Genomic DNA, 21,245 nt, shown 5'->3' with positions numbered 1-21,245 from the left:
ACAAAGCTCAAAGCGGCCTTGAGTCTGACTCATGAGGAACGGTTGACTTGTTAGATTACATAGCAATTCAAGTTCTCACTTGTCTACAATCAGCACTCAGTTACTTAGCTACATATGTGATATGAAAGCATACACAACTGATGTGATGAAACACATCAGTACAACAAATTGCATTACATTTCTCTTCTTCTGCACTTGTAAATCGACGGTCTTCTCTAGCAGTAGTTCATGGCTTGAACTGGCCGGGGTTACCATCGGCTTGAAAGCATACATGGGATTGATGTTGAAGAAGAAGACCCACAGGAATGGCTTGAACTGGCCGAGGTTGCCACCGGCTTGAACTTGCTCCAAAATTTACCATCACCGTCACTTGTTCATGGGTCAAGGGTGTAGCCTAGCCAGCCATCGCCCCGCCTAGGTCGCCACCACGGCTGTAGCACACCTCGGTGCCCAGCCGCCGCCGCCCAGGATTGACCTTGATCAATGTCGCAACCCTCATGCCCTGTCAGCCACCGCCGCAGCGGTCGTGCTCAGGTAGCAATTGTCGCGCCTCAATCACCAGCAGGCCATGTCGCCACCGTCGCCGATTCCGGATTCGTCGGTGAGAAAGGGGTTCGAGAAATGAGAGAGAGAGAGAGAGAGAGAGAGAGAGAGAGAGAGAGAGAGAGAGAGAGAGAGAGAGAGAGAGAGAGAGAGAGAGAGACGACATGGTGTCCTTAGCCACTTAATTGACGTGATAGTCAAAATCAGGCCACGTGGCCGTTTTAGTCAAAATAGGGTCCATGACATAGTAAAACCACCTTAAGGCTTTGTACAGTAGAAGGTGCTTAGGGTATGCTTAGTAAAATAACCCGAGTTCTTCTTAAACATCGGTGCTTTAAGCGTCTGTCCTATAGAAATAAGCATCGGTGCTTAGAAAAAAACTGGTTTATTTCTCTAAGCACCCATCCCAAGCATCTTGCATTGTACATGGCCTAAGTGTTACAAGGGACGAAAAAAAATCCGTTTAATTACTTTTTTTAGCATCAGTTTAATTAGTTGAGTGGCCGAGTTTTGAAGCCGAGAAATAATTTTTAAACTTTGGCAAAAGTTGAAGGACGAAAAATATACTTATCTCTTTCCTCTGCTAGGCTAAGGCTCCGTATGGCTTGCAGAGAACACAAAAATGCTGCAACGAGAGAGGACTGAGCGTAGGAACTTTTGCCCGTCACGGACAGCCCAGGTGTGCCGGAGATTTCCTTGAAGTCTCCAGCGATGGCGCCATCGGTCTCGCCTCGCGCACGCATGGCGCACCTACACGCACGGCTGCACGCCTGCACCCCATGCCAATGCCAGACTGATTCGCCCATGCAGATGCACAGGACTAGGTACCCAGCCGCCAAACGCTCCCCACCACCCGCGCTCGTCTCTTCAACTCGATCACTCCTCCCTGCCTAACACTAACTGATCACCGATCTTCAAAATAGATGACTCAACTTTGTACTAACTTTAATACGAAGTTGGGTCATCTATTTTGGAACGGAGGGAGTACGTCCGATGCATGTGTTGGCGGCGGTCATGGGCGGCGCCGCCGCGGCCATCTGTTGCGTGGCGATGGCGGCATACCTGTACGTCCACAAGAGGAACAAGAAGAAGAGGAAGGGGGAACTCAACAACGCCGAGTGGCTGCCGGAGTACCGCTCTCCCGCCCCCCGCGGCGGCGGCAGGTCGTTCTCGCTGGCCGAGATCAAGGCGGCGACCCAGAACTTCAGCGAGGCGCAGGTGGTCGGCGCGGGCAGGCAGGGGAAGGTGTTCCGCGGCGTCGTGGACGGCGGCACCGCGGTGGCCATCAAACTGGCCGGCCCGTCGCCGGGCCGGAGCGCGCGCGAGCTCCGGGCGGAGATCGAGGCGCTGTCCGACCTGCGGCACCGGCACCTCGTCCCGCTCCTCGGCTTCTGCTCGGACAGGGAGGAGACCATCCTCGTGTACCGGTACATGCCGCGGGGCACGCTGCAGGAGCACCTGCGCGCCGAGCCGGCGATGCCGTGGTGGCGCCGCCTCGACGCGTGCATGGGCGCCGCGCGGGGCCTGCACTGCCTGCACGCCGGCGGCGTCGTCCACGGCGACGTCAAGGCCACCACCGTCCTCCTCGACGAGAACTGAGTCGCCAAGCTCTCGGACTTCGGCCTCTCCAACTCCAAGGACGCCACGATGAAGTCCGACGTCTGCTCCTTCGGCGTCGTGCTCTTCGAGGCGCTCATGGCGCGGCGCCCGGAGATGCTGACTGGGGACCAGGCCGTCGGCCTCGCCGAGCACGCGCTGGCATGCCACCAGAGCGGCACCCTGTCGGACGCCGTCGACGCGGCGATCAAGGACCAGGTCGCGCCGGAATGCCTTGAGAAGTTCGCTGAGACCGCCGTGGAGTGTCTCGCGCACCAAGGCACGGAGCGGCCGGCCATGGGCGACGTGCTATGGAACCTAGAGTTGTCGATGCAGCTGCAGCTGATTAATCCCAATAAGACGTAACAACGAGCCATATTGGTGTACAGCAAAATCAAATTATTTTCCCACTAGCAGTAGCAGCACAGCCAGGTGCGCCCGCCATAGTTCATGCCCTAGAAGAGCTCTCAGATGAAAATGTAAATCATTGCAAATTGCAATGCGATGGTTCGGGTTTTTGAGTTAAAAGATGATGGATATGAAAGAGAAAAAAAAGATGTAGCAGCACAACATATGAACTTATTTGAGCAATGCCATGAACTTTGTCAGCTCTAACTTATTTGAGCCACTTGAACTTGTCATAAAACAATCTGTCGGGTGTAATAACCATCCGGACAACAGCTACAAGCTCTGGATACCAAATGCATATCTACATTGGTAACCTTGGTCTTTGAGGAGATCTCGTCAGCAGGAACTGCTCAACACATGATGCAAAGCAAAGTGATCCTGAAGATATAAATCATATGCCACCCGTTTACGTTGCCATGAGCATGGGATTTCGTGGTGAGTCTTACGGGCACTTTTCTGATCTTGTGATGCTTGGTCTTCAGTGTGTCTCGACGGAGAAAGAAACCTACGGGTGCCAATGTCTGAGGAAATTTTGCGCGGAAGCAGGGCATAAAGTGTTTATCTATGCAAGAATAGGTCATTGAACCCGATAAGGCCCCTGAGAGAGAAAATGGGCAAATAGTGGAAGAGGACGTTTTGGCTCCCGGAAGCATTTCTGAAATTATTTATTTTGATGTTTTTGTTAGTGTCGCAAGCATGCTTGACAATTTTCATACGAAACAGAGCAATGGTGTTTCGTCAATGAAAAAACAAATTTGGGGTAACATTTGGTGTTCAAATTAATTTATTTTTTGCATAGGCCAAAATGTTTAACCTTTTTTGCCTAAAACTTTGAAGGTAGCATTTGGATGTTAATACATAAAAATGTTGTTGAGATTTCTTTTGACATTACAAAATTCATTTTTCACGCATGAGGCAAATTGGATTTCCAGAAAAGAGTATCCTTTTGTTCTCCCCAAAAGAAGGCGATCAACTGTGAGAATGAAGGGAGAAACTCACTAGACGAAGCAGTGCTCCATTCGATTTCTATGTTGTCAGCGTGTGTTGAGGGGATAAGTTCTTCCATGCTTCTGGTGCGAAAGCAGAGGCCCTTTTCGATTTCTGTATCAACAGCGTGTCATGAGAGGATGTCATGCACGGAAATTTTATAGCTTTCGTGTGTGAACTCGCAACCCCATGTTCATATGTGACTGGCAAAGTGACAATGCACTTTTACATGAAAAAAAATAGCACAGGAGCTTGGTGATCAACTCGCTGATAACACAGAAAACCAACTGGTAGAGTGGAAAAGTGGGAGGTGGCCGTGAGCTGAATCATCATTGGATTTAGTTCATCTACACCACGTCCCTTGGCCCCTGCACCTCAACAAGCCTTCCTCAAAGGAGCCCCTTTTGCTTTCATCAAATCGTCTAATCTAAGTTTTACATCATATGCACCAAGGAAAACAAAACAGTGTCGTGGCAAATGAAAGAATCGGTATATGAGGGTTCGTCAGTGCAAATCTCCCAGTCTCTGAACGAGCTGCTCATGCGCTGGTGACACCCGACATCCAGGGCACAACAACGGGGGCTCTCGGATGAGAATCTCTGTAAGACTCGGAATACTTGTCTTTGAAGTTCAGTTTAGGCTGGTCAGCCTGCAAAGCATCGCAAGATAATTAGCCCGTGTGAAGAAGAAGAATCAACAACTCATGTCATCTTAACAGAAAATAAAAGTTAACAATGTGGAGTACATCACTTTAGATCTAAATGAATGATTTGACTATAGAACAAAGCCTTGTGTGTAGGTCAACATTGGCAAAAAAAATACACCGGTAGTGCATATCGCAAGAGTATTTGCCTGGCCATGTAGCAAGAGCAGCAAGGCGAACCATACTCCAAACAATCAGATGGTCACAAACCAGACTTGTGCAAGCAACAGCAAGAAATTACAACCAGTATAACATGAGAGGACAAATGGCTGTTACCAGAACTGAAGTTTCAACAGCTTGTGCATTGACAGTTGGTAAACATAAAGCAATCAGTATCAGCAACATGTAAAACGAGGAAAGGTGCAACCATACACCAGCACCATTTATGGCATGACATGTTTTGCTGTATATAGATTTATATTCTTTATATTTAGCCCATTAAGAATGTACCACAAACTTGTCCAATGCATCATCCTAAATCATTACTGAGACTAGTTAAAAAGTTCAACACAACAAAGGGAGCTTGGCTAAAAATAAAATAAAACGCACTTGAAAGTGTACAGGCTTCAGTCAGCTGCAGGAGCAGAGTTGACTACAATCTCAAGAATTATAGCGGATAACTAATGTTGCTGTTTAAACCATTAGAACAGGATTGTTGCATCACATGTAGAATAGTAACCCGTGTATAAGCATGATCCATATTTTGTTTTTGTTATTCAAATCACTAACGATCATTCATAAACACTGGTTTCCCTCCCCATTCCCGTACAGTAAGGACACACGTACACACATGACCTATGTTTTGTTTCCGCTATTAAAATGACTGACGACCATTCATAAACACCATTTTCTCCCCTAATTCTATAATAAAGTGCTCCTAACTAAACAGTAAACTGTACCATTTCACATATACAATATTCATTAAAATATCAGATGCAGGTCCATGAAGCAGGAAGAATCAGACAATTCTAACACCGCTCCGAACAAGATATGGTTAAAAATGCACATATAGGGCAATCGATTCAATGGTTAGACACAGACTCGCAAAAAGGCAGGCGTACCTGTTTCAACCAGCACTCCTGATGTTTATGCTCATATTTATCTGGTGAATAGCAACCAAACTCTGAAGGGCAATATACCCATATATTGCACTTTAATTCACCCAGCTTGGCATTCCTAGCCTGGTCTAGACATGCTTGACAACAATCAGCAGCAGATTCTTTGTGGTGCGTTAAGCCCCATCTCACAGCAGCGCCACCATAATCGGCATGTAGCTCAGTGTTGCATTGTGGATGCAAAGGTGGACCAGCTATTATTTCTTCTTCTGCAACAATTTATTTGAGACTCAATCTCTTTGAGAAATACAAAAGCTATTCTGTAACTATAATTCTAGCACAATGGGTCAGACTTTGGCACCACGGATGCATGGAGCTTCATGAAACATAATAAACATAGGCAATGGTAGAGAAGCAACCTTCTGGTTCATTCTCAGGTTTGTCATCATGCTCGGTGTGTGGGATTTCTGGTGAAATCCAAAGACCAATATCCTCCAACAGCGCATGCCAGTTGAACTCCAGGGCTCGCTTTAACAATCCTGTAGATAAGGGTGAAACCAAACTATTACAGTTGAGAATTGTGAAACAGAAGAAAAACAAAAACCTTTAGAAGCGCCCAATATGTACCAAATTATTATGAAGGAATTTGAACACATAGAAGTGAGTATATATTGTTTAACAGTAAAACTCACATGTACCAAATTATTATGAAGGAATCTGAACACATAGAAGTGAGTATATATTGTTTAACAGTAAAGCTCACATACGTGCTTCCTCACTGGAGAGGCCCAAATTTGATGAATTCTGAGTAGATGCACTTTTTGCTTCTTTTAGAGTCTCAACACGCCATGATTCCAGAGCTTCTGTCATATGTTTGGGAATAGAAACATAAGCACTTCAATTTATCACTAATCAAGACAACAAATAATCCATGAACTGTATCTCTAACCGATGTAAAATAAATCCAGATTTTATATGCCGCAAAAGCAAGTAACAAACAGTAAAAACATGAATTCACTTTTAGTGTTAATTTATAACGTTGCACAGAACATAAATGGAACAAAATAATGGCAACTCCAGATAGCTGATACCATCAAGGAGACAGACACACACAAATAGAATATACCCTTTTTTCTCCCAAACAGGTCAACCAATATGCAGCACTTGCTCATCAAATTATCACAGCTGGCATCAGTGCTAGGTTGATACACCAATTGGCCAGTCACACACACATAAGTAAAATATATGACAAGTCGACTAAAAAGAGGGAATCGTCTCATGTGGTTGTCATATGTTCAGTTGTTTCAGTCACGAGGGTTGCTTTTCCTGATCATGGATAGAATGTCTCAAACTTGTACTCCCTCAGTTCCTAAATACAAGTCTTTGTAGAGATTCCACTATGGGCTACATACAGAGCAAAATGAGTGAATCTACACTCTAAAATGCATCTATATACATCCGTATGTGGTCCATAGCGAAATCTCTACAAAGACTTATATTTAGGAACGGAGGGAGTAGTATTCAAATCCTGCAACATTACGCCTATCTAAGACTATAACAGTGAAAAAAAATCTACTACAGAAGTTCACGCTTGCAAGAAAGCACTTAGCAATGCAACAAATATCTGACAAACTAGTCGAAATAAATAGTACTATTAGATATCCTCCAGACAAGCTATTCAGCCCTCTCTGGACTGAACACGTCAAACGGCATGCTGGCAGAAAATAGCCGGTGTGTGTCAGGCTGTCGACCAATAACAAGACAAGATAAACATACAAGTCCAAGTTATGCACACATATATGGAATATTACAGTTCAAATTACTGGAGGAAAGCAGGAGCTCACTTCATTCTACACAAAACAGTAGCAGTACACTACAATTACTAATTCGAAACTAGATATGCAGATATACCTCGTTGCTGGATGGCACTGCCGTTATCCCCTAGGCCGTTCAGCCGCCCCACAAGCTCATACGATACCCTCAGCTTCAGCTCGAGAGGCAGCTCCTTCCGCCTCTTCTCCTCCCGTGCGAAAACCTTGCGCAGCTTCTTCACCTTTGGCACCCAAAATACTCGGGGATTAGATCGTAAAGCCATAATAACAAGTTTTACTAATCAACTAGACAAAACCATCGAATTCTGCAATTCAAGAGCGGTACCGCCTGGACGAGCTCGACGGGCTCGGCCTCGCGGCGAATCCGGATCGACTCCTCCACCCTCCTAATCTGCTCCTCCGTGTACTGCACCACCTCAACCCCTAACAAAACAAATCGAAAAAATAGCACAGAGTCAGATCGCGGATACTGCCAGAGTCGTCGCGGGCACGACGAGGGGGCGGGAGACTGGGCGCCCTCACGTTTGGGCGCGGGGGCGAAGGAGGTGAGGGAGCGGAGCACGAGCAGCGCGGCGACGAGGTTGGCGAGGCAGACGGCCACGGTGATGCGCCGGTACGAGAACCACCCCGCCGCAGTCGCGCGGCCGCCGAACGACGCCGCCCGCGCTATGCCCCTCGCCATGCCGCCGCCGTCTCCGCTGCCGCCATCCCTACCGCCGACGGCGCGGCATTGCGCTCCGCCGCCGCCGCCCCCGATTCGCGAGCTCCCCGCCTGCTCGATCTCGCCCGCGGCCGCAGGAGCGCGCGCCGCGCGGGCCGCCACGCCGCGCTACAGCCCCGAGCCCCGGCGCTCGGGTGCTACAGCGCTGGAAGCTTCTGGAATCCCGGCCGGGCAGGAGCCTCTCTCCGCGTTCGCTTGGGCCTTCACGTTGCCGCAAATGGAAGTTGGGGAGCAACTTGAGGGGGGGTTGGGGGTGGAGAGATGGCATGGATAGTGGAGGCGTGAAGGTGGTAGTGCGGGATTTTCCTCCTCTCTGGCGCGCGGGCCCCGGCACGTGACAGCGCCGCTGGGCCCAGTTCGCAGTGACAGAACTGCCGACAACGCGTAGGCTAGGGTAAAAAAGTCGAGCGGTTGTGGCAGATTTGTTGTGTGGTCGGTGAGATTACAGCGGATCGATGGGGCTACGTGGAGGATTGCCATTGGGCGCCGTAATTCTTCCAGCTTTTAGCAGAACACGCATAATATGGCAAGAATGCCAGAATGGTTTGCTCTGATTGCAAGCAACTCTGATTCTAATCACAGACAGAATAGAGCAATTACAGACAGAACAGAGCAGAACAAATAGCAAAACAGTTGCTATAAATACATATTTGTCCTTTTTTTTTACGCCACGTATGTATAATGTGATGAAATTTTGCACATACATAGTACACATGTGTATGTATGTCTGTAAAAAAAATCAAAAAAATTCAGTGTAGAAAATGATGTTTCGAAACCGAGCTCCATGGAGCTCAGCCTCCATTGGTCATTAGCGTTAATGTCCGGACCTTCATAGAAATACATAGCACACATCCTCCCATCCCCCCATCCCCCCCTCTTGTTCCGGAGAGCGACAGCAGAAAAGTTTTGATTGATGAAGCAGCATCAGGCTGATAATCAATCGCGGAGAAGTATCAATAAAGCAAAAGCAGATCTTCATTTCTTTCTGCCAACAAATGCGGCAAGACATGGCTTTCATCAGCCCCAGAACCAACCAACTCAATCAGAATCCAGGCAGTCAATCAGAATTCAGGCCTACTCGCAACAACCAAGGGGGCTGATCTGATCTGCAAGCTCACCCTATAATCCCAACAACAATGCAAAACTTTGTATATAATCTATGCATCAACCTACTGACGTATCGAGATAGATAAAAAAGTGTAGTTTTGCACTTGGAGTTTGATTGGACCATGTGTAGTTAGAAAAAAAATGCAGGTACTGTCCCAGCCACCCAGCCTTTCACTCATTGACCTCTTTGTTCTCCGGCTGGGCTTAACACTGTGTCAGTATTTCCACGCCGTCTTCGGTGATCAGTAGCGTGTGCTCAAACTGCGCTGACAGGCTCCCGTCCTCCGTCACCGCGGTCCAGTCGTCGGACCATATGGTAGAGTTTGTGCTCCCTATGGTTAGCATCGGCTCTGAATTGACACACGAATAGGCAGGCGAATCTGTTAGTGTTTCATATATGCTTCTTATGAAGGCTAGTGATCCTTATAAGTTATACGAGTACACTTGACTGAAGCTATGTCTACAAGGAACACAGTTCCGATTTATGAAGTATAATCAAAGCTAATGTGTGCCAATCTTATCTATCTCAATCTAACAAGCATGCAGACTCTTTAATCCCTAGATGATTATTGAAATAAGGAGACACTATGTGCGCAGACTGTAGCGACAGTGGAAAAATGTACCTATGGTAAATGTTTGGTTCAAAATCATGCGGCCCTTTTCATTATTGCCTGTAAATTCAAGAGACGTCAGTCCAGGGCAGCACATATATTCCATATCTATACTGAAGTAGAGCAAATCCAATGGTTTCTCATGTTGAACTCACGGAAATGAAGCACTGCAGGCTCAGCATGGAACACTTTCCCTACCCCATGGCCCACAAATTGTTGAACTACACCATATTTGAATTTGTCTGCATGATCCCTTGAAAGTTTGAAATCTTCAGTAAGGTGGTGCGTTTGAAGAAATGACGACCATATCCAGTAAGCACAAAATATAATAATTACAAGTCTATAGAAGGAATAAAAGTTTGATTTAATTATGTCCAACAAACTCAACCAGCATTCAGTCTACCTCTGTCAGTGTATCACTGTATAGGGTACGGGCACAAAATATCCAAATTCTAAGCCAAGTTCAGTGCAACACAAGCTAACATGGTGAGGAAAGTACGCTTACGCCCAGTTCTTTTGGGCTGCAGCTTGTGCAGAAACAGCTTCTCCAGAGTTGCCCAGAGAAACTGCGGTGGGAATAAGCTCTAGAGGAACCAAAATAGTTTGTTTCAGGACACAATTAATTATCGCTTTTGAAAAACAAGCAACCATTCTTATTCCACTGTAATCGAAGTCCAAGAAAATGGGTACTATCAAGTTATGTGCTAGATGCAAAGGAACCAAACAGCACCAATTTCTAACTTTTGCCGCAAAAGGTTTCTGAAATATAGAATCCTTGGTTACAAAATCAACATACTGCGGAAGAGTAACGAGAAAAGTACAAATGTGCAAGCCTCCCATTTACTTACTGTATGGTTCTACCAATGCGGTTGATCTCCACACCTGGAGCACAGATTGAAATAGCCTTGTCAAGAGATTCTTTTGTTACCTGGTTGGGGAAAAGAACATTCCATAAAACTTTGAACGAAATAATGCATAGCAAAGAACCTTTAGCTTCTCTAATGAAAACTTATGTGATATTATTGCATCTGACTGAAAATAAAGTGACTTAGTATGTTTACATCTCTAAAATGCAAACGAATTATGTCCAGATTGCATTTGTACTTATTCCCCATTGTATAATATACAACTGCTTAAAGAGGACCACCTGTGGAAGTACAAGCATATCGCTAATGCCAGCAAACAGCTGAAGTTCCTGCCTTCATAGACTAATGCATATTTAGAGACAGAGTATATTAGACCAAATATTCTTACGAGAACTGAGATAACCTGAACTAACTTCTTAGCTTCATCATCAACATCACCACAGAGAAATGTAGCAGATGTATCACCATGGTAACCCTGGAGTCAAATATGCATAGACCACAAAAAAGGGAATGGGTCAATTTAGATACCAACTATAGCTTCAGCATTTATAAAAAAAAATCCAAAATACTCCATATATATATAAACAGATGGAATTAAAGTAATATATCAACTGAATCTGCGCCCAACGTAGATTTTGCATTCTCTCATATAGAAAAAGGAATTTTGGGTGTTTATTCACAACAAGCAAGAAACCACTAGAACAAAATATCCTCTAGAAAATGATAAAAAAGGATATCTACCACAAATAAGCACTTCAGTTTCTTTCTTTACTTGTACTTTGTCTGTGAGGGAAGCACAGCGACTAAACAATAGTCAGTTCAGGAGATGTATAGAGGGCTTACATTGAGATAGACAGTCACATCGATGTTGATGATATCGCCATCCTGCCCAAAAAAGGATTAACTGTAAATTGATTGGTATGTATTGAAAGTCATCATCTCCAGATGCTGGATGGCTTACCTCAAGTGGACGAGAATCTGGTATTCCGTGACAGATGCATTCATTCACTGAAGTGCAAACACTCTTCGGAAATCCACAATAACCAAGAGGTGACGGGTATGCACCGTTATCTATTATCATTTGGTGCACCGCTTTATCTATCTCATCAGTTGTGATGCCTGGCTGTAAATAAGAACCGATCAATTTCTGACACTGATCTATGGGCTAAGTTTCAGAAATGCAGTGCTTTATGAGAAGGGACTTCTACTTCCCAAACTACCTAAAAGGTGTCTAAAATGTGTCCTGCACCTTAACCTTTACCAGAGGATCCATTTGCTCGGTGTGCTCTTTTCTCTTAACAAAGTATTGGATGAATGGAATGAGATTTCCATTGTGAATGTAATGTTCCACAACTAAAATAATAATCAGGTACCGATGCCAATAATAACATTACATTTACAAGTGTTCCAGCAAACTTCAAAACTTGTGCGGCAAGCTTTCCAGAAGCTCTCATGCATTCAATCCCTTTTTCATCATGTATTTCAGGTCCATCATTCATCTGAGGTCTTTGACGGGAATTGACATAAGGAGGCCGCTGTATATGACTGGGGACGGTTAGACGAGGAGACACTTTCCCAGGTCGTAGGCGTCTAGGGTTATTTTCCAGTGAGTCATCCCGACTTCTGTGGAAGTCCAAAAAAAAACGTAAATGTGAATCTACATGTATGCTCCATACAACAGTAAATGTATCAGAGATCTACAAACAATGGACACAATTTAAAGGCAGAGGCCAATTCAACAGTATTCTCCACACACTATAAGCCAATTCAACAGTATTCTCCACACACTATAAGTAATATATGTAACAGGCCCAGCATAAAGTATGCCTTGATTTTCACCATACAAACATATATGAGCAGCACAGAGTATACAGTACAGACAGGCACAATCCATATTTCATAAGATCAGTAAACTCAAGGAACTTTGTACCCGTTTATCTAACGATACTTCAAATACTGTTTATCTAACTCTGGTACAAGCATTATCTCACTTCTTTGCATTCTATCTTGTTGAAATGAAAGCATTATCTCACTCCTTAGCATTCTGTCTCCTACTACTGTTGACAACAGTAGTACTCCCTCCGTCCCATAATGTAAGACGTTTTTTGGCACTACTAGTGCCAAAAAAACGTCTTACATTATGGGACGGAGGGAGTAGTTCCCTGTCGGACCTTGTGTTCGAAATGACTTCGTGAACCATGTAGTTCACCCTCTTGAGTTTTTGTTGCAAGGGCACATTATGTGCAACTTTTTATGATGATCAACATGCATGATGCATCTCAAAACATCTCCGTGAGTATGATGATATGACCAATTTTGATGGTTCCATGGATTGGCACAAGCCGCACGACATCCCTGATCGGTACTCACACATACGGAACAGTACATGTAAGGAGGCACCTATGCGGCTATGCGCCAGGTGCCTGAAAAAACTTTGTAAGGAGGCACATATGAACCAGGTGCCTGAAAAAACTTTACTTCCGGTCGAATTTTTAGGTTCCCCCGCCGCCCCAACCCGAACAAGTCAAGGTCTCTTCCTCCGCTCCGTCTCGGCAAGCCCCATCGTCCCACCTCCAACGAGGTCCTGACAAGCCCTCGCCGGCGACCCTGGCTTGAGCGTGGGCACTTTCTAATCTCTCTCCCTCTCAGGGGGGGGCACCCCTGGCCGGCCGCAACGGCCTCCGGCTCGAGCTTGTTGCTGCACTGCTGTCTTTCACCCAAAATCGACTGATCTGATTCTTCTTTTAAGTTGCCTGATGAATAGCAACTGCGTATATGTAAATGTTGTATTGAACCTTCCAAACCTTAACGAAACTAGCAATGCATGGTAGTGGGGAAAAGGGAGCCCCTGGAATCAACAAGCAACAAACATATCTGCCTGTGTGGTCAATGCACCAAGTTGTGGGTTTGCGTAGCCATGTACTGAATAAAGGCAATCAGTAAACTGGCATTTCAGCTTCAGCTTCAGTTTAGAGCGGTTGGTATAAAAGATGGGAAATACATGTGTTCCTCCAAGATAGCCAGAATCAGGCCATCATGTATCACTACAAAGGTGTGTTTATCTTAACCCTACGCATACCAGGTTGCAAATGACCACTCTATCTGCCCAAAAAGAACAGGATCGCAGTCGCAGGCTCGCGGCTAATCTAGTGTTGTCGTCACTATCCAACAGGCAGGGCAGGGAATGGCGACCGGGGAGCTCACCTCCTGTTGAAGAGGGCGTCCACCAGGCTGGAGAGCGTTCTCGTGGCCTGGCACGTCACCCTCGCGTTCCCTGCAAGAGGAGACCCGAGCCATCTTCTCAGCGAATGTTTCCCCCGGAGGAGCTGACGCGGCAAGTGTTTGAGCCGAAGCGCGAACGGGGGAGGGGCGCCTACCTCTGCCTGGGGCGGCGGTGCGGAGGAGCGGCCTGGCGGAGAGCGCGCCGAGGCGCTCGCCGAGGAGGGCGCAGAGGAGGCGCGGCGACGGCGGGCTCGCCATGGGCACTGCGCCGCACGCGCGAGCGGGGATATGGGAGCGGACGAAAGCGAGAGCTGTGGTCGAGACGGATCCGGTCCAGACTTGGATCATAGATCCGGTAAACCGCCGTCTCGCAAATTTTGTTTACCGTAACGAACCGGCCGAATAAATCTCGTAAACATCGCCGGAGTTCTTACTTAATTTGAAACTACTAGTTCACGTCATGTTAAACATCATTAGAGTTGCACAATATAGTTCCGTACATACCACGTCACTTGCTAGATACTTCCACTGCAGTCGGTCTCGATAGTTAAATATACGATTAAACTTGAATCTCGAAAAACGGTGGACGCGTTACATTGTGGACTGAAAGGAGTAGTTCAAACTTAAACTTAAACTAGATTAGATCTAAAATTTAAACATAAACTAGACTAGATGCATCACCGGAGTTTTACTCATCTTCATCCTCGCCATCATCGGAGAGCCGGACTTGTCGTGCCGAGGTGGTGCTCCATGAGGGAGTTGCAGAGCACGTACGCGAGGGCGTACTCCTCTCGAAGCGTCGGCACCCATACCGCCACGACTTCATCCTTGGCAGCGGGCGCCTCCTTCGCCTCGAACCAGGCGTGCTCGGCCGCTCGGTGGCGCTGCAGCGCCGGATCGAAGATGTGGTGGAAACAGTTAAAGTTCGTCCACGCCTGTGCGCCCGCACTGCAGGCCCGCGCGTCGTGGCAGCGCGCCTGCTCCTTTCCTACACTGAAGGTGAAAATGCAACTATCCCTGGGTGGTTTTGGTAATTTCTAACAACATATAGCTCATTGAGCTAATGCTATTTTAAGATAAATATTTCAGTAAAGCTCAATGATTGACATGGCATGGATTAGAAGGTGGACCCCTCAAAATGCTAAGGACAAAACATTGGCTCAAACTCAAAGCACAAGACTCTATATTTTATTTTTAGTCATCCAAGATCACATTGAGTCCATTGGAAAAGCCAATACTATTAAAAGGGGTGAGGTGTTGCTTAATGAGTTACTTGCTCAAAATGCTTAGTGATATGCTTTAAAAACCCTCAACTACTTTCTCATATCCACATATGTCCCAAACCAAAAATCAAACTCGGCCCCAGCGAAATCTTCTATCCGGCGCCACCGAGTTCACTTGACATAGCCACTGCCACAAACCCTAGTTACTTCGGTCTCACCGATAGGGATCTCGGTCTCACCGAGATGGGATTGCAACCTCTCTGTTTCCCTTCGTAACGTTTTGGTCCAATCGAGATGAGCGATCGGTCCCACCGAGATTGTAATGCAAACTCTCTGTTTCCCCTTTGTAACGTTTCGGTCTAGCCGAGATGAGCAAATCGGTCCCACCGAGTTTGCCTGACCAACTCTCTGTTTGTCTATTACCAAATCGGTCCCACCGAGTTTGTGTAATCGGTCTCGGAGATTACGTTATGCCCTAACCCTAATGGAATCGGTCCCACCGAGTTGACATGTCGGTCCCACCGAAAATCCTAACGTTCACATTTTGAACTAAATCGGTCTGACCGAGTTTTATAATTCGGTCCCACCGAGTTTGGTGATTTGTGTGTAACGGTTAGATTTTGTGTGGAGGCTGTATATACCCCTCCACCCGCTCTTTATTCATGGAGAGAGCCATCAGAATATGCCTACACTTCCAATATACATTTTCTGAGAGAGAACCACCTACACTTATGTTGAGGTCAAGATATTCCATTCCAACCACATAAATCTTGATCTTTAGCCTTTCCCAAGTTGTTTTCCACTCAAATCATCTTTCTACCAAATCCAATCCTATATGAGAGAGTTGAGTGTTGGGGAGACGATTATTTGAAGCACACGAGCAAGGAGTTCATCATCAACACACCATCTATTACCGTTTGGAGAGTGGTGTCTCCTAGATTGATTAGGTGTCACTTAGGAGCCTCCGTCAAGATTGTGGAGTTGAACCAAGGAGTTTGTACGGGCAAGGAGATCGCCTACTTCGTGAAGATCTACCCTAGTAAGGCAAGTCCTTCGTGGGCGTTGGCCATGGTGGGATAGACAAGGTTGCTTCATCATGGACCCTTCATGGGTGGAGCCCTCCGTGGACTCGCGCAACCGTTACCCTTCATGGGTTGAAGTCTCCATCAACGTGGATGTACGATAGCACCACCTATCGGAACCACGCCAAAAATCTCCGTGTCTACATTGCGTTTGCTCCCTCCAAACTCCTCCCTTTACCTTCATATGCAATTGTTTTACATTCTGCCGCTATACTCTTAGAATTGCATGTGTAGGTTGATTACTTGAATTGTGCTAAGTTGCTAAAATCTTCCAAGACTTAAAATTGGAAAAAGGCTAGATTTTTATTTGGTCAAGTAGTCTAATCACCCTCCCCCCTCTAGACATACTTTCGATCCTACAAGTGGTATCAAAGCTTTGGTCTCCATTTGCCTTGATTTCCATAGCTTTTGGTGATCATAGCCTTGGTTTCACAACCTAGGAGAGTATGGCGTCTAGTGAGGTAAATTACCATCGTAGAGGTTCTTACTTTGATGGTACTAATTTTGCTAGTTGCAAGCATAAGATGAAAATGCATATTCTTGGACATAACCCCGCTGTTTGGGCTATTGTGTGTATTGGCTTGCAAGGTGAATTCTTTGATGGGAGAGAACCGAACCGTGAAGCTACCGCGGAATAATTGAAGATGCTGCAATACAATGCTCAAGCTTGTGATATTCTCTTCAACGGATTATGCCCCGAAGAATTCAACAAAATCAGTTGTCTTGAGAATGCAAAGGAAATTTGAGATACTTTGATTGATATGCACGAAGGTACCGACTCCGTCAAGGAATTCAAATTGGGTGTACTTCAAAGTCAACTTGACAAGTTCAAAATGAAGGATGGTGAAGGTGTCGCTGAAATGTATTCTAGGCTTGCTCTCATCACAAATGAGATTGCCGGCTTAGGAAGTGAAGAGATGATCGATAGATTCATCATCAAGAAGATCCTAAGAGCCTTGGATGGAAAATATAATATTGTGTGCACATTGATCCAAATGATGCCAAATTACAAAGATCTCAAGCCAACGGAAGTCATTGGAAGAATTGTTGCTCATGAGATGTCACTCAAGTATAAGGAAGAGCTTCACAACAAGTCAGGTGGTGCTTACAAAGCCTCATGTGATGCTCCCACATCATCAAGTGAGAAACAAACCTTCAACGAAGAATTGAGACTAATGGTGAAGAATTTCAACAAGTTTTACAAGAGTAGAAGCAAGGAAAGAAGTTCCAAGTCAAGGTCCTACAATGACAAAAGATCTTCTAGTCGTGAACGTAATTGCTACAATTGTGGAAGACCCGGACACTATTCCAATGAGTGTACGACTTCCTACAAAAGAAGAGAAGATTCTCCCAAAAGAAGAAGTATAAGAGAAGAATCACCACCAAGAGAGAGAAGGAGTAGAGATGACCATTATGAACGAAGAACATCATAGAGAAGTAAGGATTCGGAAAAGAAGGACAAGTCATCAAAGAGCTACACAAAACGAAGACATCAAGTGTAGCGACCAGACCTCAAACAGTCTGATCTCTGTGCTCCGGTGTCATCCCTGGATCAGTAATGCTGACACCACACAGTACTCGGAGGATTTATAGCAGAGTAGCAATCACACACTTATTACATCGAGTGTCTCAAAAGAGAACTTATTACAATAAATATGGCTTAAGGCCATCTAGTGACGATAACAGCGGAAGGCTTGGAAGATAAGTGAGTCCATCAACTCCAACGGCATCACTGAGTATAGAACCACGACCTAAAAACTCCTTAATCGTCGTCTGAAAAGTCTGCAACATTAACGTTGCAGCCCGAAAACGGGTCAGCACATGGAATATGCTGGCAAGGTAACACATAGAGAATAATGGAATGCAACAGCTATACTATATGCATATTTGGCTGGTGGAAAACTCTATGGTTACTGTTTTTGCGTAAAGCCAATTTTTCCCTACTTCAAAGGAATAAAATTAATTACTATCATGGTGGTTGTGAAACATTGAGAATGGTTGACAGCATCCTCAATCCCAATTAAGTAACATCATTAAAACCCATCAAAATTAATTTAGAGTAACATGTTGAGATTCACATGAAAATCCAGGTACCAGATACTCAAGATGTCCATAACCGGGGACACGGCTAACCATGATTAGTTTATACACTCTGCAGAGGTTTGCGCACTTTTCCTCACAAGACTCGATCGCCTCCGTTTGGTTTCTCGCACTGCAGGGTGTTTGAGAAGACGGATGACCGAGACATAGTCTTTCAGAAGCGCTAGCACCTTACGATCGGGTAGACCGTACCACCTACATCCCCTACATCTGCTAGTCTACCACTGTAAGAGTTCGCACAACTTAGTCAACTATGCCAGAGCCCATAATGTCTTGTGGCTGCACACGAAAGTTTCTAGTATGAATAATCTCATGATCCCTTTGGGCCTGGGTGGCGGTCCAAAGAAAACAGGCAAGTCCTGGTAACCCCAGGTGCCTCAATCCACCCAGATGTGTGTTAGGTTGCCACCTTAGATAAACCCTTAATTATAAATCTCACATCTGTCATGGATATCACCCACCCAATCCACGTCTACTAGCATAGCATGGCGTAATAAGCAAACATAGAAGTAACTCCCAAAGGTTTGATAATAAACAGGTAATAGGTACTACCTCATCTACTTCCCATCCCATAATTTAATTAGATCCTAATCATGCAATGTGTGAGGATTGATCTAATGCAATAAAACTGGGTTGTAGAAAAGGTATGATCAAAGTGTTACTTGCCTTACTGATGATCCGCGTAACCTAGAGATTCGAAGTAACAATTGGCGCACTCCGGGTATTCTATCACAGACAAACAACAAGCATACAATAAGTACTCATCTAATGCACAGGTAAAACTCAAATAAGAGATCTAACCAGAAGGTTCAACTTAAGAACTCCGGTTGGCAAAAAGAATCAAATTGAACGAAGCAAAAGAAATTAAACGACGAAAGAAAACAACTTCGTTCTAGTAATCTGGATCTAGGGCAAATTTTACAGTAGCAAAAACATGTTTAAGTTGATTATTCGGAAAGAGGGTTTCGAGACGAAACTCCAGGCGCTTGAATCGCCTGATTCCGATAAACGAGCGAAAAGTTATACTAAAACGAAAATCGGATCAGAAATCGCGATCAGAAAATAACCGCGAAAAATCCGACGAAAAAGAAAAACGATGAACAGAATTTTTTTTTAAAAAAAACTGCACGGAAAACGAGGCGGCGGCGAACCTCGAAAGGCGCGCGGCTCCGACGGCGGTGGCGGGCGGTGGCGGCGGCGGCGGCTAGGGTTAGGCGGCGAGGCGGGCTGGCTCTCTCGGCGGGCCTCGGGCGCTATTTAAAGGCGCCCCGGGCGGAGGTTTCCTGGCCGGGTACGGCCCGGAGTCGGTTACGCGTTTTTTTAAAATTCCGCTCGGAAGAAAAATAAAAAAAATACTAAACGGACTCCAAAAATCACGAAATAAATTTTGCCGGGTTTCTAAAATCAAGCCCGATAAAGTGAACATTTATCTGGGCCCAAACTACAACTTTGAAAAACGCGCATTTTTCCTAAATTCAAATAAAAATACCGAAAAACTCCGAAATAAATCTTATTTGATTTTTTTATTAAATCCTCAATATTTATATATTTTGGGAAAGTCATTTCATTCCCTGTCTCATATTTTTTGTAATAAAAATAATTGATGATAAAATAAATAAAATCAAATGATCATGTTTACATAATTTGAGAATACTCAAATACGTAAATAACGAAATCCCCAACTCTCTCCGTGGGTCCTTGAGTTGCTTAGGATTTTCTAGGATCAAAACCAAAGCAAAATAAAATATGATATGCATGATGACCTAATGTATAATATTCCAAATTGAAAATTTGGGATGTTACATCAAGCTCATGTTGGTGAATGGGTATCCGGCTCCGACTCCGACGATCACTCCGAAAAAAGTTATCACTCCGATGAAGTAGTTGTTGGTCTAGCACTTGTTTCAACCAACTCCTACGACATATTTGAGTCACCAAATGAAGGAATTGAAAGATGCTTCATGGCTAAAGGTCCAAAGGTATCACACCCCGAGTATGTTGATTTCAGTAGTGATGAAGATGATTTGCTAGGTGATGATAATTTACTCATTGACAACTCTAGTTATGAAAACTATGATGAACTTACTATTAATCATGCTAATCAAGATAAAACGAATGACAATGATAAGAAGGAGATTGAGCGTCTAACTAAAGAACTAAACACTCTTAAGTTAGCTCATGAAACTACCTTAGAAGATCATTGAGAACTTTTAAAGACTCATGAAAAGCTACGTTTTGAAAAGCTCAACCTTGAGCAAGAGTATGAGTTCTTAAAGGCAATCAATGATGATCTTCGCAAGAAAAGTTCTTCTTACATTGCCAAGCGTTTAATCTTGTCTACTTACATGCCACAAGTTAAATCTAGCAACAAGAACAAGAAAGATTCTTCCTCTAGTAGTAACCACAATCATGCTAAATTCAATGTTGTTGCTTCGAGTAGTTCTCTTAATCCCACTAATGATTCTCTTAGCCAAGTTACATTTGAGCAAGAAAATAGCTTATTGAAGGAAATTATAGAGAAAGGTGTTTACAAGAGTCTTGCCGGAAGTAAGCAATTTGAGGAAATTGTACGCAAGCAAGGAAGACACCGGAAGAATCAAGGTGTTGGTTTTGAACGAAAGTTCAATGCCAATGGAGTTGAGTGGGAAGAAGATCAATACCCCAAGACGAAATTTGTTCCTCAACAAGAGAAATATGATCCTACTTCTTTCCAAGGAACACAGGCTCAAGATGATCTTCCACCACAATACCACAAGCTAACATGCAAGGACAAGCTTCAAGAGGAGATTGATGCATTTGAAGAAGCACCTAAGGCCTTGGTCAAGTGGGCTCCCAAGACTACATCAAGTTCCACTTCATCAAGTACAACTACAACTCCAAGGATTCCCATCAAGATGGTGTGGATCCCTAAGAAGAAGAACTAGAGAGTATACTTCACTCTTATCATCTTGGCAAGGACAAGTGCAAACAACTTCCATATATTGCACTAGTTCAAGGAGTCACAAACCCTCTTGTTGGTAAGACAAGGGACAAGGTAACCTAATGCATTCATGGACATCATCTCATGTGAATATCGCTCTATGTCTATGGATATCCTTGTTTGTTCCTTGTGGGACTAACCCGTGTAGGTATTGAAAGTGTAACTCACTCCAAAAAATTGCTCTGAATGATCTACATCAACATTGAGCA

The 21,245-nt window shown here is 44.7% G+C and overlaps 2 protein-coding genes and 1 pseudogene across 3 annotated transcripts; 1 reads left to right on the top strand and 2 right to left on the bottom strand.

Annotated features, from left to right (window-relative positions):
* Positions 1 to 703: 703 nt before the first annotated feature.
* Positions 704 to 2,810, top strand: LOC125512587 (annotated as a pseudogene).
* Positions 2,811 to 3,825: 1,015 nt separating this feature from the next.
* LOC125514757 lies at positions 3,826 to 8,109 on the bottom strand. The gene is made up of 7 exons (XM_048680111.1): positions 7,647 to 8,109; positions 7,450 to 7,547; positions 7,204 to 7,345; positions 6,060 to 6,155; positions 5,712 to 5,831; positions 5,299 to 5,561; positions 3,826 to 4,183 (listed from the first exon to the last, which is right to left on the bottom strand). The coding sequence occupies exons 1-7, from the start codon at positions 7,804 to 7,806 to the stop codon at positions 4,073 to 4,075; spliced, it is 990 nt and encodes a 329-aa protein (XP_048536068.1). The 5' UTR covers positions 7,807 to 8,109; the 3' UTR covers positions 3,826 to 4,072.
* Positions 8,110 to 8,802: 693 nt separating this feature from the next.
* On the bottom strand, positions 8,803 to 13,988 carry LOC125514756 (methionine aminopeptidase 1D, chloroplastic/mitochondrial). 2 transcript variants are annotated; one of them, XM_048680109.1, is made up of 11 exons: positions 13,807 to 13,988; positions 13,634 to 13,703; positions 11,824 to 12,052; positions 11,391 to 11,552; positions 11,273 to 11,314; positions 10,843 to 10,904; positions 10,711 to 10,762; positions 10,412 to 10,491; positions 9,719 to 9,816; positions 9,576 to 9,623; positions 8,803 to 9,302 (listed from the first exon to the last, which is right to left on the bottom strand). In XM_048680109.1, the coding sequence occupies exons 1-11, from the start codon at positions 13,907 to 13,909 to the stop codon at positions 9,157 to 9,159; spliced, it is 1,092 nt and encodes a 363-aa protein (XP_048536066.1). In that variant the 5' UTR covers positions 13,910 to 13,988; the 3' UTR covers positions 8,803 to 9,156. The 2 variants fall into 2 exon arrangements, with proteins under 2 accessions (XP_048536066.1, XP_048536067.1); XM_048680110.1 differs by lacking the exon at positions 10,711 to 10,762 and having other exon boundaries at positions 10,833 to 10,904; positions 13,807 to 13,986.
* Between the last annotated feature and the right edge of the window lie 7,257 nt (positions 13,989 to 21,245).

The sequence above is a fragment of the Triticum urartu genome, chromosome 6, assembly GCF_003073215.2.
Source record: "Triticum urartu cultivar G1812 chromosome 6, Tu2.1, whole genome shotgun sequence".
Classification (NCBI taxonomy): domain Eukaryota; kingdom Viridiplantae; phylum Streptophyta; class Magnoliopsida; order Poales; family Poaceae; genus Triticum; species Triticum urartu.
The sequence above is the reverse complement of the archived record's forward strand: the minus strand, read 5'-3'. Positions and strand labels throughout refer to the sequence as shown.